Source organism: Diorhabda carinulata, chromosome 5, assembly GCF_026250575.1.
Source record: "Diorhabda carinulata isolate Delta chromosome 5, icDioCari1.1, whole genome shotgun sequence".
Taxonomy (NCBI): Eukaryota; Metazoa; Arthropoda; class Insecta; order Coleoptera; family Chrysomelidae; genus Diorhabda; species Diorhabda carinulata.
This window is the reverse complement of record NC_079464.1, coordinates 16,126,695-16,147,573: the sequence shown is the minus strand read 5'-3', so window position 1 is coordinate 16,147,573 and position 20,879 is coordinate 16,126,695. Positions and strand designations below refer to the sequence as shown.

Genomic DNA, 20,879 nt, shown 5'->3' with positions numbered 1-20,879 from the left:
ACGATAATACCATTATGCAGGGTAGAGAGAAAGCGAATAATCTGATTATATGAAAACTATCCATCTAAATGCCACATGATCATTTTCTAGGTTATGTTAACTACATCATTTTATACAACGCAATTTCTTGAATTTTCCAATAATGATATAGTTTTTTTAACGCAGCATACTTTGATTCACTTACAATTGCTTTACATCCATTCCGTTCTCTGCCAATACCAGCGAAGGCTTTTGAACTGTTATTTATCTTATACAGGTGACACTTCGTCAATTCTCCTCCTCTCCACTCTCCATGAATACCATACATTGAAACTTTATTGTGTTTGAATATAAAAATGAGGTCAGTTTTTACTGTCAATAGAAATATTCTCAATCTATACGAGGAACAAAACTTATTATGAACTATGAACTACTTTAGACCACTCACTTCGAGCTATTTCAAATTTGCTCGTTTGCTATTAGTTGTTATTAGAGAAAATGTAAAAATCTAATTATATTTTCGATATATTCATGACAGTACTGGTACCTTTAACAAAAATGAACAGTCAGTGAATTGAAATCGGAATTGAGTTTTTTTTCCGGAAAAAATGTTTGGGAGTCTTTTCCACTTACAAACTGACGTTAGTATTGATCTGATTGGCTGCAACTACGGGAAGCTTCGCAATACACGCCAGATCACCCCTGTAATTCAAGCATGAATTTTCTCTGTCTAACTACTCTAAACATAACCTATAGTTTGTGAATACAACAATTTAAGAACCACCAAATAGTTTTGTGATAAGTATATAGTAATATTGCGTGAGGTTATTCTGCTTGTGGTTAGTTCGAAATCTAGTCTTAACTGTAACTTTCAAGTCAATATAAATTAAAACATTGTTTTGAACACGTAAATTTTGACGGTATATAATACTTAATTCAACTTTTCGTTTTCTATTATAGCCAATGTAACTTTGTTGACAAATTTATTTATATGTTTTCCGAACACGTTTAGAACAACCCTAGAATATGTAATAACCACGTACAGAGAAAGGGAAATATTCTAAATGAATAATCCATTTAGTTAGAATCATTCATGGGAAGACTGTGAATTAGTAATAGGACTCCAACCACTTGTCGAACTCAGTCAATTCCATGGCTACCAATTGATCTCCAAAATGGTTGCTCATAAATGACACAAAGCGTCTTAAGGTTCGATATGACACATAAGCTTGTTCATATTTTTTCTCAATTCATGTTTGTTCCTTGAACGATCAAATATCAATTCTCACTCTCTATTTTTATCATATTACCGAATAGGTCCTGGTGTAGGACTCATTAACCACTGGTTAACCTCAGTGGCACATCCATCGCGGCTTATAGCTAAGCACGAAGTAATACGGCAGTTCCATCTCATTATTCAACAGGTGTTCGCCCTGGAGAAGAGGGCTACCAACATTTTTATATTAGATTGATGCCCTTACTCCCTTGCTCTCTCTAATGAATCAGCAAGTAGTCCTTTTGGACTATTTGTATTTTTGGAATCGTCATTTTTCACTTCTAACTAGATCTGTCCAATGAATATTGTCGTTATATTTCTTTGGGTACCTACAGTGAGTCTTTCACGATTTATTGATTTATTGATTTCTTGACAGGAAATTTCGCTCCATCTTAAAGAGCTATAGTTTTCTTTGAATACGAATTATGACTATGGAATGCAATTTGAATCTCATTCTGTTCCTGAACTTCATTTTTGTTGAATCAGTTGAAGAAATATTGTAAATGGCGTATTGTTATCTGACATTATTTTATATAACGGTGAATCAGATCAATAAAAAATAATTCATGATCAACCTGTAATTTTGTCTTTATCCAAGTTATGTGTACAATATTTAAATTGAGTCTTCAATGATTTCACCCATTTCTTATTAGTATTTCTATGCTTTACTCTTACAATTGTTATATACGCCAGGTCTGAACTCTTCGTTTTCTTCAATTTTCTGTTCAGGTGGTCTTGCTCCAGTACCTGGAAGAACATGATCTTAACATGATTATGTATCTTGATTCGTGCTTTTGGGTATATATTTCTTTTTTCCTTAATGGTTGTTATGTTGAAATCCTTATGTAGAGGCACTTTGTTATGGAATCTTTGGTTGAATGTAATGTTGATTGATCTGGTACTGCCCCAGACCTCTAGTTTGTATGTTCTGCTTAAAATAAAATACATTATTCAATATTTTATAGCTAGTTATCTTTTTTTTTCTCCAGATGATATTTTTATTTCAATCATTTCTAGATATTTAACTATGTTTCTATATGGTATGTTCCAAATTTTGTTTAACTGAAATTCATTCTCACCCAAATTTTGGTCTATTTGTTGAATCGATTTGTGACTTTTCATATCTTTCGTTTAGCTCCTTCCACATTTTCAAATTATTCATGTCTAGTATAATATGTGTATTATATAGGGTGTTCAGAGACTTGATGTAAAAAATTCGGCACTGAGTAAATGACGTGAAAATAATGTTGTTGATTCAGTTGATTGGTCTATAACTTATCAAATAAAAACCAAATAGATCTATAACAAATGTTGGGCATTTTGCACTTCGACACATTTTTGGAGTCTATGGAGGATATTTCTTCGAATTTAAAAGAGCATTTCAAGATTCTGCCTTATAGCGTCACAATTGAAGCTTATTCTGTCGATACCAAAAACAGTAGTAGCATAGAATTGAATAAAAACTATTTATCAAACATCATAAGAATCAATAACATATTTGGTAGTACTCACATTGTAAGTTTTGAATATTAATCCAAAATTGGTACTTTTAGTGCGCCACAATAATATTTGTGGAAACACTAAAGCTTATGAGAAGCCATGCGCAAGCGCATGCAGCTTTCTCTATATTCCGCATTGAATTTTACTCAATGATTGTTCTTGAAACAAATTTTATAACTAAAAATTAGATTTTTATCAAGATAAGTTTATCTTTCGAACAGGGCCGGATTAAGCTAGGGGCTTGGGGGGGCTATAGCCCCGGGCCCCAGGTCCAAGAGGACCCCATCATTTGGAAATCATTCTGTATTTTTTGATGTGTTGATACCACAAATCTAACGTATTGATATTATTTTGTGAATTTTTCCGGGTTTTCACGTATCGATCAAATTTCCCGAAGAAGGCTTCCCTAAAAATGTTTGCTGGTGCTAAAATCGAGTAGCGGGAAATGTAGGCATGATACGATTTTCAAGTTGTTTCCACAGATTTTGCAGGTTATAGTACATGAGGCTTTCGGAAGTTGTTGTTGAAGCTAGAATCGAGAAGAGTGGCCGGAAAAATGCACGAATCCATTTCACGAATTTTGTAGGAAAACGAAAAACGTCCAACTTCCAACTTCCAAATCATCATTTACCTGGGAGTGGTTGCTGGTGTCAAAATCAAGAAAAAAGACCAGTCTGATTTAGTAACTTTGCTACCGATGGTCATTTTGAAGGAGATGGTATTGGTAAAAGACGGCTGGGTACGATGTTTGCAGAAGCAGTCAATTCGATTTTGATCAAATTAATTATGCGCTTAATTTTCGATAGTGAGATAAAGAGACCAAGAAGTAGAAATTCTCCAACCGAAAGCTGTCCTTTTTCGTGAAATATAATTGGATTTGTTCAGATCATGTAGCTCCAATGTGAAAAGTTTGGATACTCGAGAGATCTTATTAGGTTCGAGATTTTCATAATGTATGTTTTCCATCTAGAGTTGGTTTGACGTCTATGTCTTTTCCTTGGCGGCTTCCATTTCAGTATTCATATAGATACCTTTGTCTTGGTATTCTCAATATGTGATCATATTATTAAGATGTATCCTATTTTCTAGTGTCCTTCTTATTGAGCATAACCCAATGGAAAAATTTGAAGGGTGGTCATTTGAGCCACCATGAATCTCTTTTTAATCAATAGTAACAAACAATTTAGAAACTATGCCGTCACTACTTATCGGTGCAGGTACAAACACATTTCTACAATATTCAAAACTCAAGTAGAGAATACAAGAATAATGACATACCACCTAATGTTGTAGGGAAAATTTTTGATTTTCCTAAAATTCTCGGTAATTTGATACGGTACGGCATTTATAAGCAACTATTTGGGTTGTTACATACTTTTTGCAACGTCATACATAACGGCTGGAACCGGGGTGAGAAATCTGAGGTGCATTCCTTGATTTTTAAGTAGTTCGTTGAGGTTATTTGAACCACTATGAAACTTTGTGATTGTTCAAAACGAATTTTCTGTGCGTGCGTGGCGTAATCGTTGCGCGCCCGCTCCGCTTTGAAGACACTCGCAATCCGCAATTATGATAAGGCCCTTAGACATTGGTAACAATTATGTGATTTAATATATTTAGCATAATGTTTATCACATGGGATGACCGCAATACTTGGATTGTGATGAATGAACGTCATATTTGAAAGTTGGATTCCTTTACTCGGATGATTTTGATCTTGTGAGATATTAAACTTCTTCGAAGAGACGTTTGGTAATGCCTGCTTTGAATATTCATAAATTGAGATATCAGGATGATTGTGAAGAAGTATATATCAATAACTATGATTACCGAAGAAGAACTTGAACGACAAATATCAAAAATCGTTTCCATAAAAATCTCAAATCAATTATCTATAGTCGTCGATAGAAATCGAGTCACATAATTTAGAGAATGAATATAAAAAAGTGAGAGTTTTTCGAGTTGATCACACCCATCACACTGACACCAAACCTTTGAGAAATGGAACAGCTTTTTATCAAAATTTTTTTAAATACTAATTTGTTTGTTCAATTGTTTATGTTTCTGTTAGTATTTTTTATTTTTTTTTTCAACTAACATTGAATTATTCAATCGAATTCACATTAAAATCTGAGCATATCAACTTCAAATTTCTCATACTTTAATCCGAAAGACGATTCAATACAAGAAATGCTGGAATATTCAATAATATTACCACAATTTTTAGTTCTTGAGATTTTATCATTCTTGCACTAATTTCCATTTGAATTTTGAAAAACCAAGTATGATTTAATAATTTTTCACGAAACGTATTTCTGTGTAATGTGTCTTCTTTAAGGTAAATATGAGAAGAAAGTATTGGAAAAAATTGTTTAAAATAAAAATTTAAGTTAATGAATCATATTTAGATATCAGTTGCCAACAGTAATTGTTCATTTTTGGTATAATACAAAATTCGCTCATGACTGATTACTAATTAGTGATAATTAAACGAAATTCTGCGCATTTTTCAATACGTTTTCGGTTCGTGTAGAATGAGCAGCGCAGCCTTTATGATAAAAAAAAGTTAAAAAAAGTGAGTCTGTCCATTATTTGAAGGAATTTCGTCAAACAATATTTGCATAAGTGAGTATGGTGATTTGACTTTTCTTTATTAAAAAAATATCTAATGATTTCTAGCTCGTATGAGAAGGCATACTCAACATTTACTTCGTAGATTTACTGCCTTCTAATTACGTAAATGGGAATGCATTTGTTCCAATTCCACAATTTCTACATTAAAGTTGAACACCATTTGTGTTAAGAGTATTTTCTTTGGAAAATATTTTTAATTTCTGAAAACTTCCATTCTGTTCGATTTATATATTCGCTGTTGATAGACTTAACTTGTGTTTTTGATCATTAAGTGATCTTTAAGTGAAATTTTGAGATCTGCATTCAATAAATTTGAATCAACTGAAATTTCTCCATCAGTTTCATCAAGGTTTGTATCTTTTCTCTTAATTATCTCCTGTTGGGAGAAATCTGTTGGTAAAATGCAAACAGTACTTCTGTTGATCTCACTCAACAAAGTAATAATCATATTAATCAAAGCTTTTTCCTCTAGTGTTAACCTTGTATCTAAAAATAATTCATTCCGACAGATTAATACCATTACGTATTAAAACTCTGTTGTATAACTAAAAAATGGAAATTTGTATCAACAATCTTTTATATTTCAAAATACCTATTTCACCTATATGATGACACAGTACATTACATCTCAATCAATATTTTCCTTCTGAAGAACCTTGCTTTGTCTTCCAATATTACAACCGCGTATCAGTTGTTGTTTGACCAATCATTGAATAAGCTTCAATTGGCAAGAATAAACTACTTAACAGGCACAATAATTCAACTCACCTGTAAGGTATATCACTGAGATTACTCTGAGAATGAGAATGGGGCACTTTGGTATCCTTTACTCCAGATATGGCAAGCTCATGAGCAGAGCCAGATAGGCTTCTATCACTGCCCCGACGTTTCGAAAGAGCTCCGCACATAACGACAGTTCCTTGAGAAGGTTGCTGTTGAATTAGTTGCTGATTGGGAGCTGTACTGGTCGAAGCTTTTTTCTTTGTTTGGCCAAACCCAAAAAAACTGTAAACATGATTCAGCACATTGAAAAAAATTCCGACATTGATGGTTAACTGAGACTTAATCGAAAAGAAATGTGTCAGGCGATCATTAGAATGACTATTACACCAATAATTTGACGGAAGCAAACTTCTAGGAAGCACACCCGAAATTTTTTTCACTTTCAAGCCGAGATATTCGCTGTGATGGAATGTGGACGAGCGATACTCAATCGACACCATAGAAACATATTAATCTTGATATGATCAGTCAGAATAACCGCTATACAATCTATAACGGCTGACTATAACACTATAACAGTGAGCTCTAGGCTGGTGTTGTTTTAAAAAGCCCTACCTGAACTGGTGAGTGATTGTTGAAAGATCCAGCTCGTTTGGGTCAGTTGGGCGACAAGGATAAGACGAAGCTCACTCACTCTCAAGTATCGGCAAATCAACTAGTGGGCACAAAACCCATTCTAATCGTAGGTAAAATGTTGCTATAACGCCTCCAAGGCAAGCTTTGCCTCTATCCATTAGGAGATGGGCCTTTTACTTCTCTAACCAAACAACTGCCTCGATTAAACGGACACTAAATTCGACTTCTGAGCGAAAAAAATCATCTAAGCTGTCTACTCTATACTATAGGCATCTCAGACGAGATGGAGTGGCGGTGGTACATGAAGAAGAGAAAAACTACAGACCACGTCAACTGTGAGTGACTATTACTCACACGAGTGCGGTTCTAATACTTTACAAGTTTACAGGTCTCTTAGTGATTCAATAGAAAGTTCCTGATCGGCTTTCCAATGGTCATTAGCCTTTGATAATTTCAAGCAGGACACGACTGGTGTATCAAAAGTCCTTTATGCTTAACATTCCTTGGACGACCACTATACTACTATGAACCACTACACCAACACTCACAATCACATTGTCTAGCACGCGTTTCGATATACAAGTTATCGACTTCAGTATAGAGTATCGTTAGCCTATGTAAATTTAGTTATATTCAACGAATTTCATTATAATATATGTTTAGAAAAATTGTATTTATGAAACAATCACTAGAAATATGGAATAATAATCGAAATTTAAATAGAACTGTGGCAAAAATCACTTACCGTTTCTTTTGTGATGGTTGGATACCCGTAGCTAATAAATTTTTGTAATAATCCGACCTAATGAACCTAGGATAACAATCTTTCTTCAGAAGTAATGTATACACATGTTCTTGTGCGGCGTCGAAAGTGAATCTACTCGGTGATTTCATTTCTTGATTTATTTTTTCCATTGTTTTTCCATCTATGTTGATTTCGCATGGTGCCCCGGGTGCTAAAAATTCCCTGAAAAGAATTGATTATTATGTATCCGCTCATTCATCGAGTGAACTACTATTATATTTACTTATAAATATCCAAATTCGTTTGGGATTGAAGAAATTGAACGAGCTAAGCAAGAAAAATAAAAACATCCTATAATAAATTGCGAGACACATCAGAGTTGAGGGAAATGAAGTAGCTGATAAGCTCGCTACAGTCATCCCAGCTTCCAGACTTTTAAGGAGAGTGGGATTGATGGATCAGCTGTGAACACAGGATTCTCCAGTATCGCTGCAAGAAAGGATAACAAAATAGATTCCTTGGACTGGAGTGTATATGAGAGCCCAATATTCATATACATACATACAGAAGGTTTGTTAGAAGTAAGTGTTAGAAGTAAGTGGATGCTCTAGTCATGCTAGATTCAATAGTAAGATTGGAAGGATTGAAATGCTGAATCCAAGCTACCGCTACGCAAAAAAACCTGATACTTTCAAGGATAACTTTGTTTGTTATTCGGAGAATTCGAAAATGATTGAAAAATTTGGTTTAGATGTGTTATGTGATGGATGTGGGGACATACTGAACGCAGTAGGCAAGACAATAACTAAACTCGTGGCCATAATAACGCACCACTCTTTATTTCAATATGAACACCTAAAATGTTAATCTTTTAGGTTTCTTTTTTTTTCTATCACAAAAAGTATCTCAAATGTTAGCATTAAAATGTAACAAAATTTTTTATCGCAAATAACTGTTTCTGTGGTTTTTTAAAATTTTAATTTTTCATTTTATTGTTGTACCAACTTGTGGACAGTAGTAATTTAAGTCAATCAAGGTGTGCTAAAGTTCTGACTAGTTGAACAAAAAATGAATAGAGTTAGGCAGTTAAGTGAACGCAAAGCTGAAAGAATAGCCGAGTTAGTTGGACAGGGATAAAGTTATCGTGAAGTGCCAACTCTGTTTGGCGTACACCACACAACCATTGGCAGATTGATGCAAAGGTTTTGAGTGACCGGTTCACATTCTAGGAGGCCAGAACAAGGACATCCCACAGTTTTAACTCCTCGAGATGACCGTTTTTGCAATTAAATTCATTAAGCAATCGGTGTCGAGCTCAACAGCCTTTTAAAGTCCGAAATGTAAATGTATCTGATAGATAAATAAGACGACACCTTCAAATGCTGTTCTACTCAGCAGAATAGCTTTCCAGGCACCTTTGCTAACCAAGCAGCATCGTGTTGCTAGACTAAGATTTGCAAGGCAACATTAAGATTGAAATTTGGAAAATTGGTGCCAAGTTTTATTTACTAATCAGACAAGAATCAGTCTAAGAGGTCCAGATGGACGTAATCAAATTCGAAGACGGCGAGGAGTCTTGATACAGTCCTGTATCATTACCAGAGAGCCGTTCCAAGGAGGATCTATTATGTTTTGGGGAGAAATTTGTTTTTATGCCCGCACAGAATTAGTGTCTCTTCCTAGACACGTCTTTAACACAGCAAGATACATAGTAGAGAAGTTTGTCATTGCAATTATAATAAACACTGTAATATGGTAGTAGATAATGTAGTAGAAACTAGCTGAAATGCGAAGAGAAGTCCATAACGAAAAGGTTATTGAGGCAAACCTGTCGGTAAAAAAGTGTGCTCGAGTATGGTCGCCATATTGCGTGACGTACGTAGATATGATGTAAAGTGAATACGACATTTATTATTGAACTTTGATTAATTTGAAAAATGGTATGTGAATCTTGTTTTGTGCCAGGATGTGAAAATACCACGACTAAAACATCTGATAAAATTTTTTTATGATGCCCAAAAAATTCGAATATACAACTACAAAATTGAGGATCCTGCGAGATTATTTTTTTGCCAGGATCATTCTAATGTGAGTAAGATTCAAATTTATCTTTTATTTCAATTTTTTATGGTGATTAAGTTTATCATGCGTTCAATTTTAATGTGAATAAGTATTAATATATGTATGAAAGGTTTATCCAGTTTATTCTTATATATAGAAAAATGTTTTATTTATACGTAACTAATAAATAAAAACCGTATTATAACTGCCCGCGATACGTTGCCGGCAACGATAACCTCGTTATCGGTAACTGATCAATATTTTTATTGAACTGAATCGTTTTGTCATATGATCAAATTGATCTTTTTTGGACGAGGAACACCTTAAGACAAAGAGCAAGAGATATCAGACACCTTAAGTAGCATTCGTCTTGAAAACCCAATAATTTGGAGTACATTATTAAAAATATATGCTGAAAGCAAGCGAAAATTGGATGACTACAGAAAATTATTCAAAAATTATACTAACACATAAAAACGCGTATATTGTGGATTTTTAGAAAAAATATCAAATATTTATAGACGATAGAGTATTATAACCGATTTTCAATTAAATAATAATAATAATTGATACAAGCCACACACTTACATTGTTCACTTAAATAAAGAAATAAATTTTTTTTCCAAACTAATCGTTCTCATGAAATTACTTATGAAATCCTCAAACATTCTACTTTCTATTTAATTTCAACTCACTCGAAAATCTCTTGAACCTTCCAAGATATCTGTGATTGCGCTGACCTCCTCAAATCTTGAACAGCCATCCAAAATCGAATGTTTTCGTGACTGTATTCTTTTCTCAGATAATTCGTAAACTCCTGCAGTCCTGTTGGGTCGGATACCAACTCCTCCATAGACAAAGCCCATCTTCTTACCCTTTTTTCCGTAGGAACATCCACCCTGTGAAAGATTAACTATTAGTGTTATATTTGAATAAATTATATTAACCATTGAAGGATTGAGCATCCTGGAGTTGTTTCTTAGTAAAATTTCTAATATTTTCACGCCAATTTACCATAATGTACCTAAAACTAATTTTAAACAGATTCTTTTCCATTCGCGTATAATATATAATATAATTTGAATTTGAAGTTCCAGTTACATTTCCTGTACACTGTAAATATGCATTAGATACAATGGGAAAAATCACCATAAAAAACATATGCTTATTATTGAATTACTTGATAACAATTAATTGTGTCCTTAAGCAAACGTGAATTATTGATTAACTGATTAACTATTATGACTTACTCTAATAAATCGTAAAATATTCTTGGAACAATTTGAGTTTTGAATACTTGTACTTCTGTTCACGATGATTGGCTACAAGACAGAAGCCACCACATTCTTTTAATTGGAGAAAGTTATATCACTTCAATAATTTTCACCTTCTCAAATTAAGTTGATATCTTGAATTAAATACGATAAAATGAGTGATGCGTCCTTATAATCGTGCATCGTACATCACAAATGCATATTAAACCCACGACAGATATGTACATCATGATGTGTGTACTAACATATTTCATAAAAGAACATTATGAATCCATAATTTCGCTATCTACGGCAAAAATGGTATAGATATCACCCTGTATTCATGCCTGAAGATCAATGATAGTGTAACTAGTAACGCAATAGCAACAAAATTATTAGTCCAGAATTGCTTTACCTGTAAAAAAGATGTTTGTAAATGTTTCACTGACTGCGATAACGCATTTGATAGTGTACGACACCACAAACTAAAGCAAGTTCTCAAAAGACTCGACATAGATCAGAAGGAAATTTGGTGCATTTGAAAATTATATTGGAACCAAATAGCACAAATAAAAATAGTTTTAATACATACAATACCAGAAAAATAAAAATAGGATATCTGCTATGTCAACTCCTGTTTAAATTATATTCGAAGTTGATATTTAGAAAGGGACGAAGGAAGACCTGGAGATATGAGTTATTGGAGTGTGAATTAACAATGAAAGAATGCTACTGATGCGGTCCAAATCGCTGATAATATGTCGGACCTACAACAATTGATCATTAAAGTGTAATAATAAAGCAAAATCTTGGGCTTACAAAGTTTACTTCTTGAGTTTTGATATAAACAAATAGAAAAAGAAATATTTATGATTGTATTTGCGTTTATTGCTTCTCTTTCACATGCGTTTAAACCAATTGTAGAAGCATTTTTTCCATTCGAATTGAGGTACCTCCAATTCATGAGAGTTGAATGCATCAATTGCTCTCAGATCTCAGTATTTAGAAAATAGACTAAAAGGTCAATTATACGATAAAAAAATAAAACTGCGTTAAACAACCATGATATATCATAAGGAAACGGATTCTAATATACGAAAAAGAGAATTTTTAGAAATGGTTCACATTCATAAGAGCGAAAAAGTTATAAATGACTTTATACCTCTATTTTGTATATTATGATAAAACTACAAATAATTTAATTGACAAATGCCATATACTTAAAATGTGAGGACTAGGGAAAATTAAATTTGCATATTAGAACAAAGTTCTATTTTGATTTTATTCTGATTTTGATTCATGATTAAGCTGATCTATTGATTAATATAAATTCGCAAATTGTCAGTGTCAATGTCATATTTTGATAAAGACTGAAGTTGATTCTAAACGTCAATTTATTTCCATCTCTAAAAAAACTTAATATTGGAACAGAAGAAACCTAAAATCAAAAACATTTAGGAACATAAGTAAAATATATCTTTGCGAGCATTCGAGTCTAAATTATGGCGAATGCGTTAACTGTATCAATCCCATCATATTCTGATTGGGACACTACGTCATCGACTTCAATACATTAAACTTAACTAAAATTCTGAATATTTTGATACAAAATATCACTACCATTCATGAATACAATAATAAAAAAGAATTTAGTAATATATGATTGGTTAGTATTTAGAAAATGTTAAATAATGAAGAAATAACTATTCCATTCAAAAATAACACTTTCCCAAAAGTTTTTCCTATATTTATAGTTTATTGCATAAGTAACTATGGTATTTCACACTGAAGAAATTCACGTAATTTATGGCCAATATTCATTGAATCAAATTTACTCCGATTCAAAAATAGTGAGTAGACATACGACGTTATCCTTCAATGAAACGTAAATCGTTTGGCACTTCTTATTGAGACACACACATCATTCTATTTCATCAGATTTATGAAGTGATTTGTTACAACTTCAAACATTTCATTCAGTTTATTCAATTGATATACTAGGTAATAAATAATAAAACATAATGGGTTATTCACCTCCATGTCAGTATGCTATTCCTGAATAACTGATATGCTTGCAAACGAAACGTTTTTTGTAACTTATTTGGAAAGAACGTATCCATAGTTAAGCTCAGTCACCACGATGCAATAGAGATCAATTATTAAATTGTATCGAATAGAGTTAATTCACTTAATTTTTAGTACAAATAGAAGTGGCAAGGTGTTTCTAGAAATAAAAAACAATTCAAAAAGAAATATGACTGGATTGATACATTCTTTGATTCCACTTCACATAAGAGACGATGTATCTTTGATGATTCTGTTGGAAAAACCTAAACAAATATTTGAATACAGTAAAATATCACGCAAAAAAATTCAGGAATTCTAAAATTGTATATGAGTTGGAATATGCAGCTGGAATCAAGTAACGTTCATGTTGCAAAAGTTGTAACATTCCATTCTACCTGTTAGGCGTTTTTTGAATATTTTTTATATTAATTTGTTCACATATTGTGGCTTAGTAATTGTTTCTGATTTATTTCTACGTTCAAGTTATGAAATAAATTTATTTGTTGTGAACTTTCCAGTCGATTCCAAAAATTTGCGTCGAATCCAAAACGTCGCCTATCTTTATTCTACAATGACTACTAAAGTTTATACACAATGTAAACTTTAGTTAATTGTGACGATATTATTCTTTATATTTCCTGGAAAGTTTTTCTAATATCTTTCCAAATCTACTCTTTACATACGAGATGTGGCTAGTGAATAATCAAACTGGTGATATTTTTTCCATTTAATGTATATTCACTTATTATAAGCTTCCATATATAGCCGTCCTATCTTCTTAATAGCTCTATGCCAATCTCCAAACAGTGCAGGAAGTTTTTTCTGTCTGTTCTGTCACTAATTCAACAGACTATAATCTTGTTTCTTGTATACAAATTTGACCTTAGGAAAAATATAGAAATTCCACAGTTCAAGATCCAGGATTCAATTGTATTCGAAGGGTCAATATAAATATAAATATTTTCATTTTCAAATGTGCGGATTTTAGGCACCAGTTCTGCACACAATTCTCGCATGTTGAAATTTTCATGTAAAATTTGCGACACTCATTCTTTGTCAATTTCTGTAGATCCAACGATCGTACGAATTTCACCCGACGCGACGGTAAAATATTTCCGATATTTTCATCGATTTCTAATGTGGAAGGACGACCCGAACGTGAATCATCTTCAACATCTTCTCGGCCATCTTAAAAACGAATACACTCAAACCACATGCACGCAACAGATACTCATTGTCATACACTTACTTCAATGAATCATAAGTTTTAATTTCAATTAACTTTCATAATTTCTTTATATTTTGGAACATATAAATCCAGTTTTTGTATGTGTTAGAGCATAAGCTCTTTTTTATCTATATTTTTTTTATCTACTCGCTTCCTCTTCAGTCATGTTCATCTGTATTCTCGTTCCATCCTAATTTTTTTAGCAGTTCTACAGCTGCCAGTTGGTGTTTCGCTGACACCATGCTCCCATGCGGTGCCTCACCATCTCATTAAAATTAATCCCAAGACTTAGAACTCATTTGAGGGCTGCAATAATCCCGGATTTCCGTAGAAAAGTCCCAGTTCTTATTATTGATATATAGATAACTTTGAAGTGATTTTAACATTGAATTTATAATTATTCGTTGTGCTCTCTTGGATACCAGTTAATGGAAATTCTATTATTTTTTAATAATATTATCATTCGCTGAAACCTTTTGTATTACTCACAGCCAAAAATATCAATTTAGACAATCGTGTTCAGGGATAGTTTATTTGGTGATTCCAGCTTTGTCCCCCTTTTTTTTCTACACTATTAACTTGTTCGTGTACAAGTTGGTGATTCCAATTTAATATTATTCCCCCGCTATAAATACCAGTTGCTCATATACTTCATTTGAAGCCGAATACCACTTTCCGAGGAAGAGTCTCCAGCCGGGGAATTGAGGTTACAAAGTGTTAGCTGATAAGATAGTCGTATTGAGATTTATTAGCCAACTGTCAGTGATAGACTCAATTAAAATCCATATAATATCATCGGAAGAAATGCTCCCGTGGAAAATTCTCCCACGAAAGTATAATTAGAAACTGAAAAACGTTGCTCTTCAGACAATAAATGTGTGTTCTACAGTATAATTGTGAGTGGAAGCGTAAACAATGTAATAAGTATGATATTTCACCAACAGTTCCTTTTAAAAACGAGTGGAAGACTTGGATATGATGTCAATAGCAACTAAACTAAAGTACACACTCAGAATTCCGGAGTTCAACAACCATCAAATTCAAGACAAACAACTCGGTAAGTAGATTCCTCTGCCAATTAACAAATGGAAACTTATTCTATCAAAAGATTGCTTGTGAAGAATTTGGAGTTTTGAAATTTGTAGATGACAGCATGTATAAGCAGCTCAAATATATACGAGGATGCTTCCAGGACTACTTGGCTCAAAAAAGAGAATATAAAAATTTTGGAAAAAAAAATAATTATTAATCAGCGTGATCTCCTCTTCACTCCTAGCACTTTTCTCAGCGATTTTCAACATTTTAAATACCCTTTTTATAGCCAGAGATGGCTAAATATGACGGATAGAGTGCGTGCATACTCCAATTTATGGAACGGTATTTGCCTTCTCCTTTTTCAGTTCGTTGTTTTGATTGTTATTTTGTTATAAAATGATAGATTCAGGTTTCATCGATGGTTATGGAAGAAATGAAAACTTGGCTTAATTTCTGTGATACATTGTGAGCAAATTTTCAGTTAATATGCGATGTAATGCACATTTTGAAATGCCTACTATTTTCTGCTAGCTCTAGCACTTTCAGTCAACGATCATCCAGCACTGCTTTGTCTAATTTCTTCCACATTTCTGGATTCGTGTGTACTTTCTGATACAGTGGTATTATTTAGACAACGAACGCTATCTCTAGGTCAGGTCAGGTACTTCTGGGACCATTCTCGTAATTTTAAGAATTCATTCAAATTCCTAGCATTCCGCCTCTTTTTCTAGCTCCGAAGATTATGGTATAGCATCCCTAAGCTCTAGTATATGTTATAGAAAATGATCTAAAAATATTATGAATAAGCGATATTAAAATTAGGTTTTTAGTGTTTCAAAAGTTTATTAGTTGCAGTAAGAATTTACTAGAATCAAACCAATTCACGAAAACTAGAAATATTCAACAGTATCCTCCATGTTGTTCAATAGATGGACTTCAATAGTAGCAAGTATTTTCCAAAAATAAGTAATTTCGTCCATCGGAAAATTGAAAAATCTACAATCAACTGATTAATGTTTGTATGATACTTGCCTTTTTACCATAACTTCAAATGATTTCCTTAAACGGTGCATCATTACCTCGCTGCAAAAAAATCACTTCTGTTACAAATCAGTTGCATGTTTTTTGTTAATGAGGATGCTACTCTCTCTTTCTAAAAACAAACCGCATGCTGGATAATCATCTAAATTTTGATTCTTCACTCAAGTTTAAATTTTTATCTTTCAATTTTTTTTCGGTGTGTTTTATCAATAAACTCAATTATACAATTCAACTCGATTGCCTGAAATCTTCTAACTACATACAAAAGCTAAAACAAGCTCAAACAATGTAAACAATTTCTACATTAGTTGTTTCTTTTATTTTGTATTTAATTCACATTTTTAGGTACTTTTTAAAATTATATCATTTTAGTAATTGTATTCCAATATCCATACTTTTATCACTATAATTATTTGGATGACATTTTCTATTAACGAAAACTTCTCCAAAAAGGAATATATAAGAGGAGAGATAATTCGAATATTTCAAGGTGAATTATTCACATTACTGATTCTAGCTGGAATCACAAAGAAAATATTTCTTAAAAGAACTAACAGAAAAGGATAGAACTAAATAGAAAAAGGAGTAAAGCAATAATTTATCGTAGTAGGAAAAGGGGGCGCAGGAAAATACTTGTGTGCAAAGAAATAGACCCACTGTAAACTTTTGACTTTAACTTTTGACGGTTTGCGGTCTTGCATAGTCATGAATAAAGTTAAATTCGTCCCCAATGTAGCCATCTATCAGGCGTTAAAACTCCTCTAGTGCAAACACGGTCACCCTTTCGGATGATCACAGGGGTGCTTCCTGCTCCTATAGAAATTGCACCTCAGATCATGCAGCAGCCATAAGCACTCCGCGGTTTAAAGTTGCAATCTTCAATCTCTTGGTCTTCGGTACACTCTACTTCTTTAGTCGCCCGCATTGAAGCATATTTTGGTCTCATCTGAGAACATCCAATACAGATGATCCTGTGCAAAACACACGCATGCTTGCCGAAGAGCTGGAACAAGCTTTGGATCAATCGTATATGTTTTAGGAATCAGGTATTTTTCTACAGTCTCCATCTTAATGTGCTTGATCCAATAAAGCGGTCATCACGACCAGTTATCCTGTTCCAGGTTACCTATGAAAGAATCCAGTCTCATCTTATCCCTTTGTCTAGCAACAGCTCGATTACCAAGTCCATTTTCGATCAAAGCAATAGCTGGACAGCTCTTTGTGGTGTAGTATGCATTAAATTAATACACTTGAACACTATTGAGATCATGAAAAACGAATAATATGGAAATTTCTAATTACATAAGCACGTTCCATTTGTTTATCGGTTGCTACGCATATAAATGATAAGCCTTACATATGAATTCATACTCATATTAAAGCATATTAAATTGCTTTCCAAGATGATGAGATACTTTGAACTATGAAGGATAGAAGAACTATGAAATATACGTTTCTAGTTGTTGTTAAGATATGTAAAAGAAAAGGAAACAAGGTTTGAAAGTTTATATCACGTTTAATTCTGAAGTTAGGTAAAAAATTAATCTCTAACAGTTCTAGCTATAAATAGAAGTATCCAATTATCAGATCCTGGATTTGGATGCTTAACTTTTCAAAAAGCAAAAACTGCATTGGAAGAAAGTAATTATCCGGAAAAAATAGTGGACAATATATTTCAGAAAAGGATAAACAGATAAAAATATGAATGTATCTTTGATAAAACTGATGATTAGTCATGACTGATTAATTGGTTAGGAGAATTTTTCCAATTTTGTGAACTTTTTTTAACTATACCAGGCCTCCCATGACTGTTCCGAAATTCCAAAAAAAAATGTTAGTTTGTTTTAGGTACAACTCTCTCAATTTTTGAGCTAGCCAGTCCATGAAAAATCCATTTTGTAGGATTTATAATGCATCTAAAAGGTTTGCAATATAGTGTACCCTTTATTTTTGACAAGGAAACGTAGAGAGGGTCCAAAAATGGTACCAGTCACACACTACTGTGGAGTTTGAGAGTTTATATCTCCGTTAATTCTGGAGTTGAGAAAAAAATGAGAATAAAACAAAGTGCTTACTAAAACATTTCGTTCTCTAGTAGTTCTAGCGTATGCTCCATATTTTTTAGTAGTCTTAAAAAAACATATTTTTTTTCTATTTAGAAATACTTCTTCTCTAAACCATTAAAACTTGTTTTTCCTATTATTTTTATTCAATTTAAGTGATTTGCAGATATATAACATGTTATTCCAATAAGGTTGGTAATTTTAGGTATTTTTTTAAAGCTTTATTTAACCTATGTACAGTTTTTTCAATAAAATATGTAGTTTTTCAGGTATTTGTGAAAAATTATGCTCATTCATTTTTCAATTTTTTACTTCATATTGTAATTTGTGCTTAGAATGCTTTTTGCTATCGATTTCTACGGTTAGTTTTAATAAAAAAGTCACCACCTCCTAGTTAGGCTGATATTCACCCCAGAGTGAAAGCATATCGGCATAGGGTGGACTTTTTAAGGTATTCATTATCTATTATTAAAAGTTCAAACAAATCGATGCACCTTGATGTCAATCTGAGGGTAAAACCATTGTATACTGGACTAATGATGATATAAGCTTTAGAAGTAAAAAAATTGAGATATAGAGAAGAGTTCCATGTTGGTACCGACTACCCCTCTAATGGAAAGTGAAAAATAATAACAATTTTTCTCACTATAAACTCCATATAAGAATCAAACAACTACTAGACCTAATTATTTATACTATAAGAAATGTGAAGTATCATTTGCTAGTCGAAATCGATTTTACAATTGAGCGATAGCGATGGCTGGAAATTTCGATATTAGTGAATATACTCACATCCCGTGAAGTATATTCATTCTTCTTATTTTATCAACAACGTTAAACTGATATTTCATTATCGGATGGATATAGAAGAATCAGTAAACATTGCTTGTTTTTTGCTGTAGTATGGAGTAGCTTATCAATTCCTCAAACAAAGACTGCTACTGAAGTTTCGAAAATCTTATATTTGCGTACTATCACGAAAACTCTGCTGTATTGGAGCCCCTACTAAACTTATGTTGTGAATATTCTTCGCTGAAGTTCATCTTTTTTATATGGGGGATCATAAATATTTCCAATATTGCTTAACTTCTTTGGGTAGTATGATTAAAAAGGAAGTGTTGTAGTGGAATAATGAAGGTACGTAGACCATTTTCCTCAAGGGTAGAAAACTGATTTTCTGAGGGATTTGCTTCTCTGTTTCAAGGAAGAAGATTCAATGATACAAATTTTGGCCTTAAGACATACTTCAATAGGTCATTCGAACTCATTTCTAAATTTTCTGGTTCTAAATATAAAAATCGCGTGACAGCTTTTTGTTTATATGCTGGCAGAATTCCTACACACCATGTATTTGTTGCCAAAATCTCTGCAATCACTTATGAATATTAAAAACCTCATAAAAACCTCATTAGACTGGTAGGTGTCATTATTAGGTATGACTCAAAAGTCCACTTGGCGGCTACATAAATGCAGGGAATTTCTTATTACCTAAAGGTCAAGTTTAATATGCATTTCTTACCTAGGATACTAGAAAATGGATCATTTATCTTCGTTGGTATGCAAATGGTTAAATGATATATCGAGCTTAATGCAAATCACCAAATTTTCGCAGTTTCTATGGGGTTTTATCAATTCTCTCTCTCTCTTTTGTTGGCGGAATCCCCCTATAACCATCAATTCGGTGAATAGTCTTACAACAGAGGAATATAAAATTGATTTTATACTCTTATCAGATAAATTGGAACTAATTATACGTATAAGCAAAGATAAAGTTGAAAATAATGAGAAACACTAAATCCATAATATGTAGAAAAAAGGAGGAATTTAAAACGAATCATGAAATCCCCAGGGAATACCAAGATAAACTAAGAGAAGATCTGACGGAGTATGGTCTCAGCTCCATTTAAAATATTGAAAAAATATGAAACAAAGAATTACAAACACAAGCAGTCCAGCAGAGGAAAGCGTGGTTTGATAAAGAGTAGGAGACACGTATCAGAAAGAGAGAAATCCCTATTTCTGCACTTGTTTACAACAAGAAGAGAAAACGAGCTTGCGACTTTGATAGCTTCAACAAGAAACGCATATAGGCGATGAGAAAAAATGAGATCTCCTCAACTCTAAGGTGAAAATTCTGACAAAGGTGATTCTTGTACAAAGATGTTTTGAACAATCTGTTCAAGATTGAGATGAGATAGATTTGGTAAACAATCTCAATCTCAACAGTAAGCAGATAGTAGGATACATTCATGACCTGGCACTTCTGGTAAGAAATAAGAAAAACTTATAAAAACTTCATCTGATGGGAAAAACCGGTGCAAACGGATTAAAGGTGAATGTCCAAGAAACAATGTACATATTGGTAACTAAGAGAAGGAGAATTAATTTGGACGGATATCAGTTCAAAAGATTGAAATATTCAAAGTATTTGAATGTGATAATAAATGATATGGCAAATATGAGTAGCGGAGAAAATCCTAGAGGTATATAGAGCGTACTGGAGGTCTGTGAAGTTTCTGAGGAGTCTAGAGGAGAGTTCGAACACAAATATTCAGAACTGGAATTAGACCAAGCATTACATATGGAGTCCAAACTATGTGCCTGTTTGGAAAAGGATGAAGAAGATCTCTCAATATTG

At 33.0% G+C, this 20,879-nt stretch overlaps 1 protein-coding gene across 3 annotated transcripts in view; it reads right to left on the bottom strand.

The window, feature by feature from the left end:
* Positions 1 to 20,879, bottom strand: part of LOC130894131 (regulator of G-protein signaling 9) — an 83,993-nt gene that overhangs the window by 14,734 nt on the left and 48,380 nt on the right. The window contains exons 9-12 of one of the 3 annotated variants that reach the window (XM_057800729.1): positions 16,170 to 16,220; positions 10,250 to 10,453; positions 7,494 to 7,715; positions 6,158 to 6,394 (exon numbers count right to left, since the gene is read on the bottom strand). In XM_057800729.1, the coding sequence (XP_057656712.1) occupies positions 6,158 to 6,394; positions 7,494 to 7,715; positions 10,250 to 10,453; positions 16,170 to 16,220 (714 nt within the window). Of the gene's footprint in view, positions 1 to 612; positions 682 to 6,157; positions 6,395 to 7,493; positions 7,716 to 10,249; positions 10,454 to 16,169; positions 16,221 to 20,879 lie in introns of all 3 variants that reach the window. The other 2 variants (XM_057800728.1, XM_057800730.1) reach the window with 2 other exon arrangements.